This window comes from Leptidea sinapis, chromosome 1, assembly GCF_905404315.1.
Source record: "Leptidea sinapis chromosome 1, ilLepSina1.1, whole genome shotgun sequence".
Lineage (NCBI taxonomy): Eukaryota > Metazoa > Arthropoda > Insecta > Lepidoptera > Pieridae > Leptidea > Leptidea sinapis.
The window spans coordinates 4,818,752-4,839,491 of NC_066265.1; the positions used below are offsets into that span (position 1 = coordinate 4,818,752).

A 20,740-nucleotide genomic window follows, 5' to 3' on the forward strand; every position below is an offset into this window, starting at 1 on the left:
ACACATACTATAATATCATTGGGCACACAATTGTCACGGACAAGTGTAACACAAAGGGTATTGGCGCGAGATATCCAGAACGTCTGGTCGACAAGCTTCTCGGATCACGGTTTAACATTTTTGTTTTTCTGTGTCTTAGGGGGTTCGCCAAGTTTTACTTGGGGGATCGCCGGCAGAAGGAAAAAGGCAAGGTACAATTAAAACAATGTACAATAAAAACACAATTATAGTGAGAACGATGGACTTGTATAATTGACAAAAAATTCTCAAATCGTGTTGATATTTTTGACAAGTTAACAAGAACAATGTTTTCTAATTAATCTAACCCCCTTATTCATAATGGTCCACTGACTTAAAGCAGCCGCTAAGGAGTGTTTTTTTCTCATTCTGACTTAGGTCAATAGAAGAAGACAGAGTGTGAATTTGCAATGCTTTAAGTTAGCAGACTATTATGAATAAGGGGGTAAAAGTATATTTCTCGTTTTAGTTTTAATGTCCACCATTAAAGAGAATGTCAGTTCACACAGGTGTGTATGAAATGGCAAAACGTAATAACTTTAGAGCTTCCCTTGCCAGCTCTGGATATTCTTGGTTTTTTAATTAAATTATTAATTAATTATCTGACTGACAAGGGGAGCGTAATAAATAAGATTCAAAAACACTGCTTTTAAGCTATTGCTGTAATACTGCTATTGCACATAAGCAAGATTTCACTATATTCCTACAAATTCCAAAACTGTACAATTATTTCTACTAAATACAACACATATAATATGTACACTAGCTGACCCGGCAAACATTGTTTTGCCATATAAATTATTTTTAGTGTTTCACCGTTTTTTCTCAGACTTACTTACTTAAAGCCGACAACCACGACCACGACAAAGTCTTTTCATTTTTCGGGTTAATATAATATAGCATAAGACATTCACAAAAAATGTGGCTCTCTATGTGAGACTCTATTCCAGAGATTAAAAAGAGAGAAAGTATTTTATTTATTCATCAACATTTCAATATTTTTAAATTATTTTGCTATTCGGAATGGAACATTATAGTTTTAAAAATTATAACCTATGTGTTATTCTGGTGTGTAAGCTATATTATTGAAAAGTTTCATCAAAATCCATTCAGTAGATTTTGAATTAAAGGAGTACAAACATACATCCAGACATACAAACTTTCACATTTATAATATTAGTAGGATTATATTCAGTTAAAGTAATATTAATTCGCAACAATTAAACGGTTCTTTTAATTTGATTTTGTTTATTACGTTGAGAGGCATGTATTATCTTAATTACCTACATTATGGTATCCGTTAGAATGTCAGCTAAGTATTTCTGCCTGTACTCTTGCTTGAGCTAGATTTGGATTATAACAAAATTATTTTTCGTAAAATATATTCTTTATTCAATAGCCGATATAAGAAATGTATTTAGACCACCTATTTACAGGTATCAGTGGGAGGCTCCTTAGCACAGGATGCCGGCTAGATTATGGCAACAACAACGGCGCCTATTTCTACCGTGAATCAGTAATGTGTAAGCATTATTGTGTTTCGGTCTGATTTGCGCCATAGCTAGTGAAAGTACTGGGCAAATGATATTTAACATCTTATGTTTCAAGGTGTCGAACGCAATTCTAGTGCCGCTCAGAATTTTTTGGTTTCTCAAGATTCCTGAGCGGCAGTGCATTGTAATGGGCAGGGCGTATCAATTAACATCAGCTGAACGTCCTGCTCGTCTCGTCCCTTACTCTCTTAAAAACAGTTATTTTAAAATAAATAGAAATAAAAAAAACTGTAAGTCGTAGGATTACCGTCAGAAATGAAAACTTAGTATCACAGATTTTTTACATTATTTTTGGGGTTTTTGAAGAAATGTTTTAGGATATTTTATTGATATAAAGTAATTTTTAAGTTTTAATATTTAAATTTTTTTTTTTTTAATATTTAAATGTCCCATAAAATGGAAAAATTGCCTATAATATAAACAAAACAAATTAATTATACTTTAAGGCTTATGTTTACTAAATAAAATATTTTGGTTCAATTTTCAAATTTTTGTCAAACATTCAGGGCGAGTCGAAAAATAGTGCGCTCCTTGGTAAATTTTTGATAAAATATTTCACGACCATGTCGAGGTCAACCGTAACGCAAAACGCCTTTTTTTAAAGTTTCTGCCCACATAAAAAATCTTTTCTAGACTTTGGTCCTGAGGCCATTCTAACATCAACCTCATGGGATATTATGAGCAAATCTCCCAAAGCACAATTCGCCAATAAATCGGCATAAATATTAAATTAAATATATTTTTGCGTACACATTATAAAGTTATATTTCAATAATATCATATCGCGACCGCCCTCAGGCTATTAAATAATAAGTTGTATTTCACGATATTCCATTAAACATATTTTTATGAAAAAAAAAAGCCCGCTGAGTTTCTTGCGCCAGTTCTTCTCGCATCTGAGGCATTCAAACAATTTTCGAATGGTTGGTAGTAGTTTTTGAATTTCAATCCTATCATATCCTTTTTTTGAATATTTGAATTTTATTAGAATTCTTTTAAACTCAAGCAATAGTAAATAAATAATCCACAAACAATAACATCTGATGCCTTCGTCACAACAATGAGTTCACGTCAGCTGAGAGGAAGGAGGTATTGAACGGTCTCGAGCATGCGCCGTGCGTTAACAAGGTTTCTACACCGGCAACCTATCATAAACAAACCCAAACCAACACTGACCCACGGGGCCACGATCACTATGATTTGACGCCTGTTAAAAAACATTTACAATCAACTAAATTCGAAACGCGTCGCATTTTCTAACCATTTTATCTAAGGCGTTACTTTTGTGTGTGATAAAATAATTAGTATTGATATATTGTGTCATGTGTTTTAGTAGATTTTATTTAGCACTGAGATTATTAATACTATAAAGTCTAATATAACACTCGTAAAACAATGTTTATAGGATTATTAGTAACGAAATGGTGGTTTATTAATTTGCCTGTGTTGTGGAGCCACGTGTAATAATTTAATGAGGATATTAAACAGTGTAATGGAGATGAATAAACTATGGAAAGAGAAAAGAGCAACACAAACTTATAATAGTGATTCGTTAAGCGTGAATGGTTAGGGTCGCGAGATTGTTCAACGCGCCGTAGACCGCAGTGTTGCAACGCGCGTCGACCGACTAGACGTGCGTACGCGCAGCTGACCGCGAAATGCGCTCCTCCGCCTCCCTCACCCCGTCTCTTGGTGCCAGGAGACAGAAGACCGACCTCCACGTAGCTGAACCAGCAAGCCTTCAAGCCAGATCGTCCAGTCCAGCCCCTAGTTTGAGAAGCCAGCGTGCAAAACAGTACAGGTCGATACAATTTTCACTTCTACAATTATTATCATAGTAGTCAATATGATAAGATTACACTTCGATTGTATTGCGATTTTAACTAAAACATTGCGTTTATTGTTTCGTTTAGTTCGGTATCAAGTTGCTAGAAAATGGTGACGTCATTTAATCAATCAGTATAACTTACTCCTATTGTTCGTAATTAAATTTTGTTAATTCACACAAGGCTATAATCTTGACAATTGACCGTCGTAAAGTCAAGGATATAAGCCGTTGTGGGTAAAGAAAGGCATGAAATCTGGCCTACAAATTATATGGAACCCAATTGTCGTGACGAAGCGGTCACTGCGCAGGTGTACCGAGATTAACACGAGTTTTTTTATTGTTTCGGTGAAAACAGTTGTGATTGCATTGTTTCTTTCCGCTCTATTGGCATACGTCGCAACCGGAGGTTCTTCCCTTTCAGCAGCTTGATTCGTTCCCAGTATTGCAGTTCCATATTTATTAAACAAATCTATTTATTGGTATATACCCATTTCAGTTTTTGGGTACATTTTTTTAATAAGAACTACTACTACTTCACTACAGCATTCGAAACAATATAAAAAGATAGAAAAGATCAAATAAGTGGACTTTTACGCAATGTTTTTGCCGTTTAATAAGGAAACAGTGCAAGATACAATTCAAATTGATGATTTGTATCTCTTGTATTGTACCAAAGCTTTTCAATCTAGATTTTTACCTAATTGATTTATATTGTTACGATTTGTATGACTTTGTTACGGTGCTCACCGTCGCTATAAAAACGTAAAGTATGCCAATACTGGCTAAGGCAGTAATGAATATCAAATCGAGGAGAAACAACAAAGGGAAACTTTAATAGTGAACCAATAAACCTATGTCTACTTAAGGTTCATCTGCACTAAATTAAGACGACACTATTCGGATACTTTTGCAATAGCAGAGGTCTAGATTTTAGAAACAAGTTTGTTCAGATTCTTTTCGACACTATCTCGAAAAATGTTGGCACGGCCTGTGTAAGAAATATACCTTATACGCTATCTGTGTAGAAATTAATGCCGCTGATTTTTATGCTGCACCAGCGTTTATCGGTTTAAAGCCGGAGCATGCACCGTTGATAACAACCTTGATGCTCCAAACAGGCAAAAAACTAGTGCCATACCCGACTGAAGACTTTCTCTACTTTCTCCAGACCTACCGGTTACAAACTTCCCTTCAAACCGTCTATAGCTGAGATATACAAGAAGATGACCATCTGAATAACCTTGGCATATGTTAAAAATATAGTATCTTTGCATAACTTTGGAAAAAAGAGAGTCTATTGGGATTGGACGTATGCGAGGGTACGCCTTATTTAGGGCTGCATTAACGCTGTTTTCTATATCTCTGGAACTACAGCTGATGCATAGGAGAGCCGGAAGAAACTGGTAAGAAGCTATTTCTGGAATATTTCCTCCAGCACTCACTCTTGGTCATCCAGAGTTGAGTTGGACATGAAAAGAGAGCCCAACAGGTTAGTGTCCCTGTGCCGTGACTAAATGGCAAAACAGAACGCATTGCTCCTCGATGGAAGCGAAGACACCCAAGTCTCTTCGCTTCGATTTTACCACCGCAAAAAATCAGTAACGGTTTGAGTAACATCCATGCACTCCTGTTTTCGACTGGTTATAATTTAATTTAATATTCTCAAAACTGTGTCAAGCTTTTTTTTAATTATTTTGATACTGGAATAAATCCAGTTATGTGGAATAAATCAACATGTGCAAACTCTCAAGTATTCATTTGAAGTTACGATGAAAATAACTGTTATATAATATACTATAATAACAGGCTAACATAAACACCGTGAAACATTCAAATAACGTTTTGCGGCTGCGGTATACAAAGAGGATGTAAATACCTAAGTAATATCTGGCGGGACTGCCTAATTAAAAATTTGAATTAAGTTTAGTATGAAACGTGCAGTGACTTGACATAAGTTTGAAATAGTATTTATTACAGTTATGGCGATTGGCGACGAAGTATAATCCGGCTAAGTTTAAAAGCGAACATTTGCTTAAAACGTAGTGGATTTCGGCTATCTCCATGTTTTACGTTTATGATTATAGCCGTCATCTGTCAATCTGTCAATGACTGCACGTTTCATACAATCGAGCGAATCGCTTTTTTTCCTCAGAGAGTTTCGCTAGGCTGGCGGTATATAATTGTAACAAAAATTCAAATGGGGCAATGACCGACAGATTTGAAATGCGAATTAAATGTATCGGCTTTAGTTACGGAAGCATGGAGTTTGAAGTAAAAAAATTTGATACACAGCGCTCTATTATTACTATACTTATAGTTAATAACTTACTAATAAATAATTACTAATGGGCCGCTTGATACATAACAATCCATTGGTCGTTTCATGAGAAAATAGTAGCTTATTTAATACTTATAAGGTATATTCAAAGTTTATTAATATATATTTACATCTGGGCACTCGAATCTAATAAGTAAGAAAATTTCTCGTCGAAACTCAGAATTATTCTTAATTTACACAAAAATCTCTTGTATAAATTAAAATTCAATTAATCAATTTATATAAAAATAATGTAATTCTATAGCAAAAGCTACCCACTCGTCCCAATTTTCTAATTAATTGCAGACGGTATTTACCACGCCTAAATTAATCTAATATCGTTTCGCTTGGCAACTATACCCTAGTTGCCTAATTCAGGTCAAAAATATACAATAAGGCTACGTCCGGGCAAAATTCAACCTTCGCATAAAATGCCACATACTTAATTATCATCTTTACCATCTGGATGGATCCTCCAAAGTGCGGTTTTCAATGAAATTCCTGCCACGCACTACCAAGCTTTGGAATGAACTTCTTTGCGCGCTGTACTTAGGACTATAGGATGTAGGTACCTTCAAAAAAGCACGTACACGGTGATCCATTCGCTCGTTTGTCGTTCTCTGTCATAAAAAAAAACTCGTTTGCTTTATAAATAGATTGATACGAGGGTCAAACTGAACGGTTTCTTCCAAACTGTTTCCAAGACAAGTGACAATTGTTTGTGTACTCTGCAGTAACTGTTTTTACAATTATCACTTCTTTACGAAGAACGTGGTAAAAATCTTTTTCCCACGCTTCGAAGTTGGGAAGACAAGCTATGTTTACTTTAGATGGCAACTCCTCGAAAGGAAACACTCACTGAGCTTTCGTCATCCGTTAGTATGTGGAACATAGCATTTGAGTCATCTCTGAAAGAATTAATCTTTCAACTATTTCACGGCACCAATCAAGCCCGAATATTTGGGCCTCTGTTAAATTATAAGATATCCACAAGGCACAAAGCTTCCTGACCGCTAAATGTTTATGGAGGATTATGTGCACTTGACTCATACCGATGCCTAAACTTGTCCGAATCTGCTGGTAGGTCACTCTTCAATCAGTCTCTATTACGCCGCAAAACATTAATGTTATCTGTCGTCTTTCTAGAAAGCCGTCTCTCACGCAGGTCTTTGGTAAAATTAGTGCGACCACGTTTAAACTAATTGAACCAGTTGTAAACAGTGGCACAAGATATGGCTTCATCGCTTAAGGCCAATCGCATAACTTTATGACATCGATAGTCATAAAAAATCATTGCTTGAATATTTGCCGCCAAATTGTAAAACAAATCACACATGAATAAACGGCATACTCAATATATATTGACAACGAATTCTATTTTCAAAATTAAAGCTTATTTTTTTATTATATTGCTCACAAGTGGCCAGTTCCAAATATTTTCAGTGTCAGGGTGACCACATTTACATACAAAACTTAAGTCTTACACAATTATAAACAGAAAGACTTCTTCATTCTGTTAACATTTTGTTACAATAAAATTTATAATTTAAATAGTCTGAGGGTGGTCGCTCCATTCCCAATCTGTGGTATCATTAAATTCATTTATGTTATAGTAACCTTTACCACAAACGTTTTTTAACGATTGTTTTGAAGTTCTTAATATAGTTTGAACATTTTCTGGGATCATGTTGTGTTATTACTGAGTGGGCCTCCGATTAGCAACACTAAAGTAATTGCACTGCTCCTCAGTGTTATTGCTCTTTGTTTAATTTCACTAGGTCTGTTTTATATATTTATTTACTTTTCTTTACTGTTTTTTACATAATTATTATGTTGAAGTTATTTTGTTAAAGGTTCCTTTTGTATATTATAAATTGTGACCTATGTTTAGCAGTGTAATTATGTAGAAAATTTGGGCAGGGTGCCAGCTATATTATGGGTACCACAGCGGCGCCTATTTCTGCCGTGAAGCAGTAATGTGTAAGCATTATTGTGTTTCGGTCTGAAGGGCGCCGTAGCTAGTGAAATTACTGGGCAAATGATACTTAACATCTTATGTCTTTTTTTTTTTTTTTTATGGAATAGGAGGACAAACGAGCGTACGGGTCACCTGGTGTTAAGTGATCACCGCCGCCCACACTCTCCTGCAACACCAGAGGAATCACAAGAGCGTTGCCGGCCTTTAAGGAAGGTGTACGCGCTTTTCTTGAAGGTACCCATGTCGTATCGTCCCGGAAACACCGCACTCGGAAGCTCATTCCACAGCTTCGTGGTACGAGGAAGAAAGCTCCTTGAAAACCGCACTGTGGAGGACCGCCACACATCCAGATGGTGGGGATGAAATCCTAACTTGTGGCGTGTCGTGCGAAGGTGGAATTCGGCGGCAGGAATCAGGTTGAACAGCTCTTCGGAACACTCCCCGTGATAGATGCGGTAGAAAACACACAATGAAGCGACGTCTCTACGCAACGCCAAATGATCCAGCCGTTCACAGAGTACTGGGTTCCCGACAATTCGAGCTGCTCTGCGTTGCACGCGGTCAAATGGATCAAGCTGAAACTGGGGTGCGCCAGACCAGAGATGACAGCAATACTCCATGTGAGGCCGGACCTGCGCTTTGTAGAGCGCTAGAATGTGGGCCGGCTTGAAGTATTGCCGTGCTCTATTTATGACGCCCAGTTTCTTTGAAGCCAGTTTGGCTTTGCCCTCCAGATGGCCACGGAATTGGCAATTGCTCGAGATTTCGAGACCCAGTATTCCGATACTAGGCGAGGCTTTAAGGGAAGTGTTCTCGAAGAGCGGTGATACGGCAAATGGGGTTTTTTTAGTGGTAAACGCGCAAACTTGAGTCTTCTGGGGGTTAAATTGGACAAGGTTCAACTTACCCCATTCCGCGACCTTCTCGAGAGAGGACTCGATAGAAGACACAAGTTTCTCCCGGCACTGGTCGACGTTTTCCCGAGAGAGACCTGCATGGCCCGTGTATACGGCATCACCAGTGCTGTCGTCTGCATAGCAATGCATGTTGGCGGTGTCCAACATATCATTGATATGCAGAAGAAACAGCGTGGGAGATAGCACACAGCCTTGGGGCACTCCAGCGTTCACGGACTTGGGATTCGAGCAATAACCGTCGATAACGACCTGTATGCTGCGCCCAGTGAGGAAGCTGGAGGTCCACTTGCATAAGCTCTCGGGAAGCCCAAATGATGGAAGTTTTGCGAGGAGCGCCTTGTGCCATACACGATCAAAGGCCTTCGCTATATCCAGACCAACTGCCAGGCCTTCCCCCTTGCTTTCAATAGCCGCCGCACATCTATGTGTTAGGTATACCAGAAGATCGCCAGTCGACCGACCATTGCGAAAGCCGTACTGCCGGTCGTTGATCAACTGGTGACCCTCAAGGTATACCAAGAGCTGGCGGTTAATTATGCTCTCCATAATTTTGGAGAGTAGGGAGGTAATCGCAATAGGCCTGTAGTTTGCCGGATCCGAAATGTCTCGAGGTGACGAGCGCTTTTGTATTGCCGCTCAGAATTTTTGGGTTTTTCAAGAATCCTGAGCTACAGTGCATTTTAATGGGTAGGGCGTATCCATTACCATCAGCTGAACGTCCTGCTCGTCTCGTCCCTTATTTTCATTAAAAAAAAGCACAGGTATAGATTGCCCCACAAAAGACTTACTAACTCGACTCAACCGAATAGCAGGCATAACAAGTTTGTTTGTTCCTGGTGTCATATAAATAATTCTCTTTGTAAATTTATCTCAAAATAAACGCTTGAGGCTTTGCCATTTAATTTTGACTTTGTCCGTTTGTTCTCAGGGCCAGTCTACCAGTTCGCACGGCGCGTCTCCTGCAGCGATCCCGAACGCAGACACCCTCAGAACCTGCCCTTAGCGATGGCACGGCATCCCCGTCCCCCGCACCCGCCTCACTCCTTCAAGATGTCGTCGATATTAAAACATTGCTGCTGCAACTCAAACGGGTCCTACAGGAGGTCTGTATCGCATGTTTATTTATACATCTATTGAAGCGAAGCTTTCTACTCGAGCTTAGCGTCAGATCTATTAGCGTTACACGAGATCGTCAGATTTATTAGCGTTACACGAAAGCATCAGATTTAGAACTGTTACACGATATAATTTATAAGTATACAGAGAGACAGCTGCCGCGGGCTACCCAAAATCAAAACGTAAACAGTTTTCGGTATGGAACGACGGTTTCGAAGACTATTTATTTAGAAAGTATGTATTTTAGAATACCCAGATATTGAACACTTTACTGTTATTCCTATTTCATCACGTAGCTGTGAAAGTAATTATTTTAAATAATTAATAAAATATTTTTGTTGTGGCATCCTGTGCAAAGAAGCCTTCAATTGGTAAATGCCCTAAGTCACCTCTTATATAAGATACCCTTGTGCCACGGGGAATCACAGGGCCTATTCTCTACTTTTTATTCGTAGCATCATCCATTGAAAATTCCACGTTAAGGCTACGGTGTCAGAAGCCCGTCGGTTCTTCTGTCTTTCCATACGCTGCACACCTCTCAGGCAGCCATTTTGTTTTAAACAAGGCAATCCCATCCATATCTGTCTTAAGCTGTACTAAGGAGTATTTTTGAATTATTTTATTTATTTTATGACTGTTTTCATTGCATGTTGGTTTAATGTTTTGTGGTTATGTGCTTAAGTATGTAAAGGCTGTGCATGAGGCAGTAGGACTAAGTACCGAAATCTTACGCATCCTAACCAGGACTCTGACGGGGCACTGCATATTAAATAAATACCTCTCAATCTCCTAGGCTTCAGAAAAGAATGAAATGAATTGACTGTTTTAAGTGTTAGACTGAAGGGGGAGGGTTCTAAAAGGAGCCTGGTCAATATTTCGAAAAATAAGAGGCTCTTCATGAAATAGAATAAATAGAATATTTGTGTAATTTCCAGCCCATCCAAAATTTTTGCGCAAATGAGATGAATTTATTTGGCAATTTATTTTTTTATAATATCTATTATATGTTGATTTTTAATAAGGCTATAAATAACTAAAGAATAAGTCCAGTATACATATACTGGACTTATTCTTTAGTTTATTCTTTAGTATATATACTATGAAATATTCTATATGGTTAATGACCTAGTTTTACTATCGCATCGTTTATGATGTTTCTATTGAAGCGGACACAAAACATATTTTATCTAAGATTGTCAGAGTATAAAATAATATTATCGTAAGATTATCGAACTCTCGTCGCAGCACACTCATATGCGATACTTAATTAAATTTGAAGGATATTAAATAAAACATTATGAATCAATATAAATGTCGGCATATCTATTAAACTTATTGCAGAAAATTCAGTCTAGTTTCAACAATACAAGTTCATAACCTGGTGTACTTTCGAGTAAATTGAAGGTTGTGTTTTAATGTTGAGTTTAATAAGTCCGTTCAATGACGTTCTATACATATAGACAAATCACGTCGTATAAAAACACACCTGAAATATGGGACATTTAGGCGTCGACTGCTATAACTATACATTTCCGCATTTCCTCTTGCAACTCTAAATATTCTTGGTCAATGTAAAACATTTGTTGAGTTTAGGATACGTATGTTAATTAAGAACTCGATTCGGACAGTGTTCGTTGACACAACTAAGGAGAAAAGTGTGCTTACATTGTATATACTTACTATAAGCATACTTTTGCCGTTCCCTTGTCATACTGCAAATGATATGTCATTATATGTATAGCAGCAAGGGGGAAGGACTCGCAGTTGGACATTGCTATGCAGACGACAGCACGGGCGATGCCATATACATGGGCCATGCAGGTCTCTCTCGGGAAATCGTCGACCAGTGCCGGGAGAAACTTGTGTCTTCTATCGAGTTCTTGAGAAGGTCGCGGAAGGGGGTAAATTGAACCTTGTCCAATTTAACCCCCAGAAGTCTCAATTTGCACGTTTACCACTAAAAACCCCATTTGTCGTATCACTGCTCTTTGACAAAACTTCTCTTACAGCCTCGCCTAGTATCGGAATTCTGGGTCTCGATATCTCGAGCGATTGCCAATTTCGCGGCCATCTGGAGAGCAAAGCCAAATTGGCCTCGAAGAAACTGGGCGTCATAAATAGAGCACGGCAATACTTCAAGCCGGCCCACATTCTAGCGCTGTACAAAGCGCAGGTCCGGCCACATATGGAGTATTGCTGTCATCTCTGGTCTGGCGCACCCCAGTATCAGCTCGATCTATTTGACAGCGTGCAACGCAGAGCAGCTGTTAGATATTATATAGAGGATAGACACAGGTCAAGTTAATACAGACTTTATAAAAATTATAGATACATTATTTAAAATAATAAATTACTTATTTCTAGTCAATCTCCTTCACAACTTGATAAAATACGAATTTTCTGCGTGCCTTATCTACGAAACATGATTTGTCTGTGTCGTATGTGCAGTCATTGTGATTTGATTTTACGTTGCTTACACCCAGCGCCATTGAAATTAAAATAGAAAGCTACTTGATTCTGAAACTACACTAAATGTTACAATTATTGCTTCTGCTGCTAAATTACCACATTACGCGTGCGTTTTCTGTTTTATGTGCATGCGTTTTAATTAGTACTTGCTCTATATGGCAATACTGTTGGTAATTTACTGTTAATATTGATTTATCACGAACTTGTGTGTTACACAACGGATTGTCTTGATTCGTTATTGCGCATTATACCATAATTTTAAGTTGTTAAAGTTCTTTTCTTATCCGAGGTGACATTTCTGTCCTCTCCGTTTTAATTATTCTTGTAAAATTTTGCACAGTATACTGATAAGATACTACCGCCGTGCTTATTCCACCGACAAGCTCAATTTGGTTCAAGACTTAGTCTTAAAATAGCATATATAATAAGACGAAGAGCGAGTTGCCACAGACTGTGAACTTATAGGGTACCACAGAGATGCCTTTTTATGCTCTGTCGGTTTGAAGGGCGCTGTAGCTAGTGACATTACTGGGCTAAGTGACAAGCGCAAATATTGTAATGCCGCACAAAATGGGTTCAATCGAGAATCTTTAGCGACACTGCATTGTGATGGTCAGGGCGTTTACGGATATCTTATCATCAGGTTAACAAACTGGTTATCTGCTCATTGAGTTTTCGTATCTCATTAACGAAACGAAATGACTGCCAGGCTTGGCTGAGATCTATTAAGACTTTGCTCAGACTTGAAATTTCAATCTAATATGATTGATCAACTGAAGTGAAAGAGGGAATCATATTGTCATTATTCTAAGCAGGTGGAACCACTTAACTTCAAGTGGACCATCTCCTCGCTTCTTTACATATTCCCATAAAAAGCACCCTCTATGTGTCTGGCTTGTTCGTTTTCCAGTATCCTTGATCTATAAGTGGAATCTGCACCTTTGCCATGACTTCCATCCTAATTCTTTCCATAAATGCGTGTAATCTATCCAACCTTTATTCAAATTCAAATATTCTTATTAAAGAAGACCGCAAATGTAAATTCATATTATTATGTTCATGTTAGAACAACCTCAACTAAATGCTCGTGGCTGCTTAATGAAATATACTATCTTGATACTAATTAATGATGTATCTGACGACAGCTGATTGCTCGGTGATGTATATGAGAATATAATACACGCTAATATCGCGTGCGCTGTATGCATTACTGCACTACATAATGAGTCCTAGCTATCTCAGAGTGTCAAATGCCAAAGATAAAACAGTTGATATTATAATTGTGTTATGAGAAAATTTACCTTTGGTAAAGCGTGTGAGGATGTGATACAACTTTGTTTGATAAATATTGTCGTTGTTAGTATCTATGTTTAGCAAATAGTTACTGGGAGACCCAATTTGTATACTTCCTCCCCATTATAAATAGCCGTGTTGGGGCCTATAAGTATAAATAAAGAATTTCAAATAAAAAGAGCCTCTAGGCTCGAAACTGAAATTCTAAATTACAATCTTGCTAAAAGTCACTAAAATCGCTGAAAGGGAAAACAACGTATTTGCCGAAAGTTAATATTGAAGTAAATTGTTTCCTGTTGTTTATTATTTTGAAATATGTATGGACCTATAAATTGAATCTGCCACTTATTGATTGACAGACATAAAACCATCAAACTTGATTTATCGTTTCGAATTTGCTTTCGTAACTACCCATAGTGTTAATTTAAAAAAGGTAGGACACTATTGTGACTTTAACAGATAACTCCCTAGTATTTTGAATAATATTGAACTAGCTAACGTTTATATTGAAAAATCAACTCACGCGTTATCGGGCTGTCGGATCGTCTACGCTAGTAAATTCTAACCCCCTTATTCATAATGGTCCACTAACTTTAAACAGCCGCTAAGGAGAGTTTTTTCTCATTCTGACTAAGGTCAATAGAAGAAGACAGAGTGCGAATTAGCAATGCTTTAAGTTAGAAGACTATTATGAATAAGGGGGTAAGTCTATGAACAAACCTGTATTTTTAATTATGTCGATTTTTTTTTTGGGAATGTAAAAAAATATTTTGTGATAGCAAGAATAACGTAACCTACTCCATTTGCATGGCATTTATTTTTATTGTATTTTTTTTCCTTATTGTTGCACCACTGATTTGTTTTGTGTTTTTTTTATTTTTTGGTTGCCTTTTACATCGTCTTGCTGCACGTGCATCATTGTTCATGCTTCAGCCAGGGGAGGAGCGTCATTCGATGAGTGTAAGTATGCATGTTTATTATTACTTTGTCAGCTGTCACCGAACTTAATTCGTTTTTTTGTAGGGAACCAGTGACTGTTTTATCAATTACTAGCTGACCAGGCAGACGCTGTTCTGTCAATAGAAAAAAAAATGTTATAAGTATTTGGGAATATATATCGTATTTGTGTAAACAGATTTTACATAACGGCTTTTTAATTGCCATTTTTTAAGTGTTAACAAGGATATAGTATGTTATACTTGAGAGATAAACATAACCCATTCCGGACTTTTCTGTGGACCTATATAAAATACACAATTCCACCATACATTATTTTGTAATATCTCAAAGGGTTTAGACAGCCTTTTTGGTTGAATGCCGAAGATGACTTAATTTTTTCCACCAAGAAATATCGTTCTATTTTAGCCAATGTATATAAAAACTTACCTTCCTCGAAAACCACGCTATTCATTGGTGAAAATAATTTATGAGTTTATTGCGAACAGACAGACAGGAGGCGTGGCTGAGGATTTTGTTTAATAATAATACGTAGTGATGCGTCTAAAATCGAGTTGCTTTTATCTTCCAGAACCGCATTTAACTGCATTTATGTGCGAACCTTAGTTTTTTCAGAATTTACATTTTTTATCTACATGGCATTATTCAAAAGTTAATAATATTTCCATTAATCATCTAGTACTTCATCTACCTACATCTGCCAACATTAATTCATTCATCTACTCCTTGCGTCGGCGTCGGTCACCTAATATAATCAATTTTATAACCTGCATCCTCTTTTTATAAACGTATGTATTGTTCCAATCACATAAGCACCCAGTATTCTAAGATAATTTGATAAGTGCCTGGGAACATAGAACGTCCTTTTCATTTTATTGTATGTAATGTCTACGTAGTCGCATTGTGCAAACGGGTTCCATGAGCTACCATCAATTGAGCCCCAGCGTCATACAAATATTGATTAATCATTTGACTGTTTATATGATACTCGAGTGGTGATGACTTGTTTAATAATATAATTTTATTAAAATGTGAAACTTAAATCTATTAACAAATTGCTGTACATCACATATAATTAAATTGTAAATTACAAGCAATTGTTCTTATGTGAGCTTATTTTATAACGGCTTTAAATACAATTTCCAATTTGGGACGAGTGTTAAGTCAGTGTCTTGGGAAATAAACTTTTGACGACATAACAATTGTAATAATTATTAATTTATTTTATGCTTCTCACTACCCATAATAATACGAATAATAACGGCCCTCAAATACTAACCTGAGGTCTTCTTATTATCAGAAAAAGTAGCATAAACGTCATAAACCATTTATTTTTGAAAATTTGTTCTTTAATAATTCTTTTTGGATTCACAAAAAATCACAAGCACCCCTTCGAATAGTGGTCTGAGAGACAAGATACGACGCAGAATTTCTCCGATCATTCTATTTTTTTATCGTAAATCTTCAGAAAAGGTCATATGATGTGTCTTTGTATTCAGTTTCACTGTCATCCCACCAAAACAATGAAGTTCCAGTGCTATTATTCATGTACACCTTAGAAGCAGATAAACCCCCTTAACATCAGGTGGATCATCATTTCTGTACTTATTCCCATCAAAAGCTCCCTTACGGTCCCTGGTTTGAGCCTTTTCCAATATCTTCCACTATCTATTTATGGAATCTACGCCTTCGCCACTACTTTTATCCTCATTCGTTTCCTTTTTTTATGACAATAAGGTACTAGGTGAGTAGGATGTTCAGCTGCTGATAATTGATACGCCCTGCATTAGAATGCAATCAGAATTCTGGAAAAACACAAAAATTCTGAGCGGCATTACATTAACGCTCGTCACATTGAGACATAAGATTAATTAATTCACATAAGTTAAGTCTCTTTTGGCCAGTAATTTCACTAGCTACCGCGCTCCTCAGACCGACAAACAATAATGCTTACACATTACTGCTTCACGGCAGAAAAAGGCGCCGTGGTGATACCCATAATCTAACCGGCATCCTGTGCAAAGAAGATCTCCCGCTGGTAAATGCTCTTAGTCGCCTCTTACGACACCCTTGGGTTTAGGACTTCCCCATTCTTTTTATGCCCCGGGAAAGCCCCATTTTATTATTTGTTGTAATAGCGGCATATAATACACTCACTGTCAAAATTGCCGCTGTCAAATGTAGTACTAATTTCCGTAATAGCAGCAATTATATTTTAAGAAGCGTTCCATTTACTAGATAGCGTCAGGTGAATGCCTTGCACGGCTGGTCAACTAACTAAAATAAAAACCTTGTGCGTGTGTGCGTGACGCGTGTATGAATGTACTCTCTATCAAAGTGATAAGCTATTAAAACCTCAATCGTAGAGACTATTATTTTTTGACAATGACTTTGAAATTGACCCACTTGACTAATGGAATGGAAATTGTACTCGGGAAAGTATTATCAATGCCAAAATTGTCCAAGAAGCTCTTCGGTGTCCACTGTCAATCAACGGCCGTTTTCTATAACGTATCTCTAGTTATGGATACATTGCTATCACCGTTTAATGACAAGATCTTATCTATCCATAGTTATGTCCAATATCGTTATAGTCCAGCTTTCTGTCCATAGGTTATTGAAATAAAAGTAAGCATGAAAGGATAGATTTGTCTACCTCTAGTAAGATAAACTAAGGGATAGATAGGTTATTGAAAACGGCGGCAAATCGAATTTCTTGCCATCCATACTCTTCGTACATCAGATAGAGAGAGAAGAGAGAATCACATAACATTACCGCCAATAAATTCGTAGCGAAGTAAATACTGTACATTTAATATATTTCCAAGAATTGACGATTCAAAAGAACAAAGTTTATTTGACTTTAACCTATGTCGGTTACGGTTAGGTATTACTTTTTAAAATGGCCTAGATCTTTCCTAAAATTAATATTAACCGTTAACGTTTCATTAATCTAATAACAATAATATGTTACTTCGGGAACTGCATATGTATCTCCTAATCCATTTAGTTTCAATTGTCAGTCAATAAACTTTATTCAAATAGGCCTAAACGCTTTTGGATCGGCACTATAAATAAGTATATCTTTAAAGTTGCTGCATCTATCATATGTTCGGAAAAAAAAAATTAACAAAAAAACAACCGACCTCAAAAACAATAGATATAATATACACTGAAAAGAATTAAAAATAATTACGTATTTTTATACAATATAATTAATCAATCCAATTCTAGTTACGGTTATTGTTATTTTTGGAATACGTATGTATAGCAAAGAACAATGGCGAAATTTTACCTGACTATAGGAATAACCGTCTAAGGTTAGGATAGTTACAAAAAAAAACTTCGTAGATAAATTGACTTGTTAGATAAAATTGTATTGCAAAAGGAACCGGGGAAATAAATAAAATATTTATTTCATTTTCACATTATATGCTGTCACGACTATGAAATCACATCCATTTTAGGTTAGATCAAGGAAAGCTATCTGTCAATATGACTGACAGCGATGAGCGAGTGATCAATGAGTTTCTAATTTCTATACCTGTCACCTATGATCTACCTAATGCTAATAATACCTATCAATTATATGTAGTTACCTCTGTTGTGTTGTTTTGTGCTTTCTTTATTTTATTGCGTATTTGACTTCCCTCTTATAAAATTACTTATAAAGCTATGGACAACCAACTCTGGTTTGTTGCAAATAAACTGTTATTACCATTGCATCAAGTAACAAGTTTCCATTTTATCATAATATAATACCTACTCAGAGTTGTTGACCGTAGACACTAGACAGTAGTACCGTAGACGTTAGTAATTAGGTAGGTATTTATTAACTATTTGCCTATGGTTACTAGTTCCTATCCTCAAAGATTTTTGGAATTGGTGTTATTCAGTGTTATTGTTGCTGGAACATGTTAGTCGGAATATAATGTAGTTAGAACGGTAAAGTAATAAAAATAAAAACCTAACCTAAAAACTCAAACAAAACAATAATTTATTTCTCCACTATCCCGGTTCCAAATTAAAAATGAATAATGTCAGTAGATGTAGAAAATTATAGAGAATTAATTAGTACACGTCAGTTCTTGAGACGCTTCCATTCAATTTCAAATATTTTGTAGTATGAAACTTCGCCATTGTTCTTTAAGACTTTTATGGTTTTTCTCATGGATGCCATTGTCAGATCTGGACCAAATTACAATAGGACCACACGGTAACCCGTGTGGCACACACCCCGCACGCACCAGCTTTCAAATAAAAAAATAATTATCAAAATTGGTTCACCCAGTCGAAAGTTTTGAGGTAATAAACATAAAAAAATACCGACGAATTGAGAACCTCCTCCTTTTTTGAAGTCGGTTAAAAAGTAGAGCTTGTAAGTAGAACATTCAAGAAACTCAACGGCCACTCTTTTCAATCATAGATAATTTTACAATGAAGTTGGGAATGATCCGACGCTGAAAGGCAAATTAATACCACACGACCACTAACAAACGTGTATCGAAATTTATGAATTAACTAGATGGAGATAACATTGAATACTTATTAGTCTTGCTGTCAGTTCTAATGTGGTATCAGTCCTAGTTTGGTAGTAGATTGAAATGTATTGAAAGCGATCTAGTAAGGCTAGCTTCATATGGTAAAACCTACTAGACTTGTTTCGCTTTCGGCTTAGCTTCACCAACTAAGTAGGAACACATTATTAGAGCATATAGAATACTTTGACTTGCTAATGATTTCTTGATGTCTGTATGTGTACCTATGTGATATTTATCTCATACACATCACATAAGAATTCTTTTAAAAGTAGTATTTTCCCATTATACACAATCTGCTTATAATTGTTAACAACGGTTTTTTTTTTCGTTTTCGGCAATTAATATTTTTTATGAATTAACAAACTAAATTAACTTCTCAAGAGGGATTTCGTAGGAAATTTCTGTTAGTAGAGTTACCTATTACCATTACAGAATATATTTATGAGACAAAAAAAATGTTCAATTCAGAATCTTAGTTATAAATCGCTAGTTCTTCGTCCCTCGCTATGTACGAGACGTACACTGGTAGTATTATGTTCATAAATGAATAAATAAATAATTTTTGGTTTATAATAATTCTGTTACTTTTTTGTTTGCACAGTTTGCAAACTCGTTTGCACAGAGCGAAACTCTCGACCCGTTGTTAGCGGCAAATTCAACTTTGATCGAATAGTAACAACAGCTACTTTTGTTTGTACACAGCGAAACTCTCGACCTGTTGTTAGCAGCAAATTCTACTTTGAACTAATATCAACAACAGCTAATTCTGTTTTGACAGAGCGAAACTCTCGACCCGTTGTTATCGGCAAATTCGAGTTTGATCCAATAGTAACAACGGCTAATTTCGTTTGTACAGAGCGAAACTCTCGACCCGTTGCTAGCGGCGTGCGCGGAGAGTCCCGCGCGCGGCAACGGGCGCCGCCCCCCCGCCCCGCCGCTGCACCCCGATGCCTGCGCTGACTTGAGGAGGCAGATCCTGTACCTACAGGTGCGTAGTAGTTCAAATGAATAGGCCTTAGGTCAGTTAAGAGGGCTCTTCCCGGTCTTATTTTTAGTCAACGCGAACATGTTCCAAAAGCATGTTGTTTCATTCAACGCATACCGCCTGTTCACGACAAGCAAGAGAAGGCTAACATTGGACGAAAAATAGTGTGCAGAAATTTCAAATAACTTCTTCTAGGAAAAATTTTTTTTTGAGCAATCACAAATGTGTGAAATAAAATATGTTTATCATATAGAATCTCCATTGCATGCGCGAGGTTTTCATCGCAATATTTTCTTCACTTTAACAATTTATTGTTATTAATGGTTGGTTTCGAAAATGAAGATGTTCAATTGAACATTTAAATTCCAGGGTCAATTGGAGGAACGCGACCGTCTGGTGCGAGTGCTACAACAACAGATGTTGCGAATGGCAGAAAATCATGAGCCTAGGGCTGATGACACGTGCAATGTTGCCACGCAGACAGACAGGGTAATTATGACTCTAACTTAATAGTTAATACAATTTTTATTATGCCGTTCGTAAAGCTCTGTTTCTGAATTTATTTCCTGATAACTATCGAGGTGATTTGTGTTAATGTCTGTAAATCTTGGAGATGGTAACGACGTCAGCGGTCAACCAATTAAAGGTCGATCGAAACCCGAAGTCAATACATCATAGGGAGATGAACTTAAGAGGGCCCTTTTCGGTCCTGTCTTTCGTCAGCGTGAACTTTGTTGAAAGTATTTTGTTTCATCCAACGCATAACGC

At 36.8% G+C, this 20,740-nt stretch overlaps 1 protein-coding gene across 10 annotated transcripts in view; it reads left to right on the plus strand.

Annotated features, from left to right (window-relative positions):
- Positions 1–20,740, plus strand: part of LOC126968405 (uncharacterized) — a 135,597-nt gene that overhangs the window by 108,945 nt on the left and 5,912 nt on the right. For 8 of the 10 annotated variants that reach the window (XM_050813450.1, XM_050813441.1, XM_050813425.1 and 5 more), the window contains 4 exons: positions 9,540–9,714; positions 14,423–14,449; positions 19,844–19,975; positions 20,342–20,461. In XM_050813450.1, coding sequence (XP_050669407.1) covers positions 9,540–9,714; positions 14,423–14,449; positions 19,844–19,975; positions 20,342–20,461 — 454 coding nt within the window. Of the gene's footprint in view, positions 1–3,174; positions 3,373–9,539; positions 9,715–14,422; positions 14,450–19,843; positions 19,976–20,341; positions 20,462–20,740 lie in introns of those variants that run through there. The other 2 variants (XM_050813483.1, XM_050813469.1) reach the window with 2 other exon arrangements.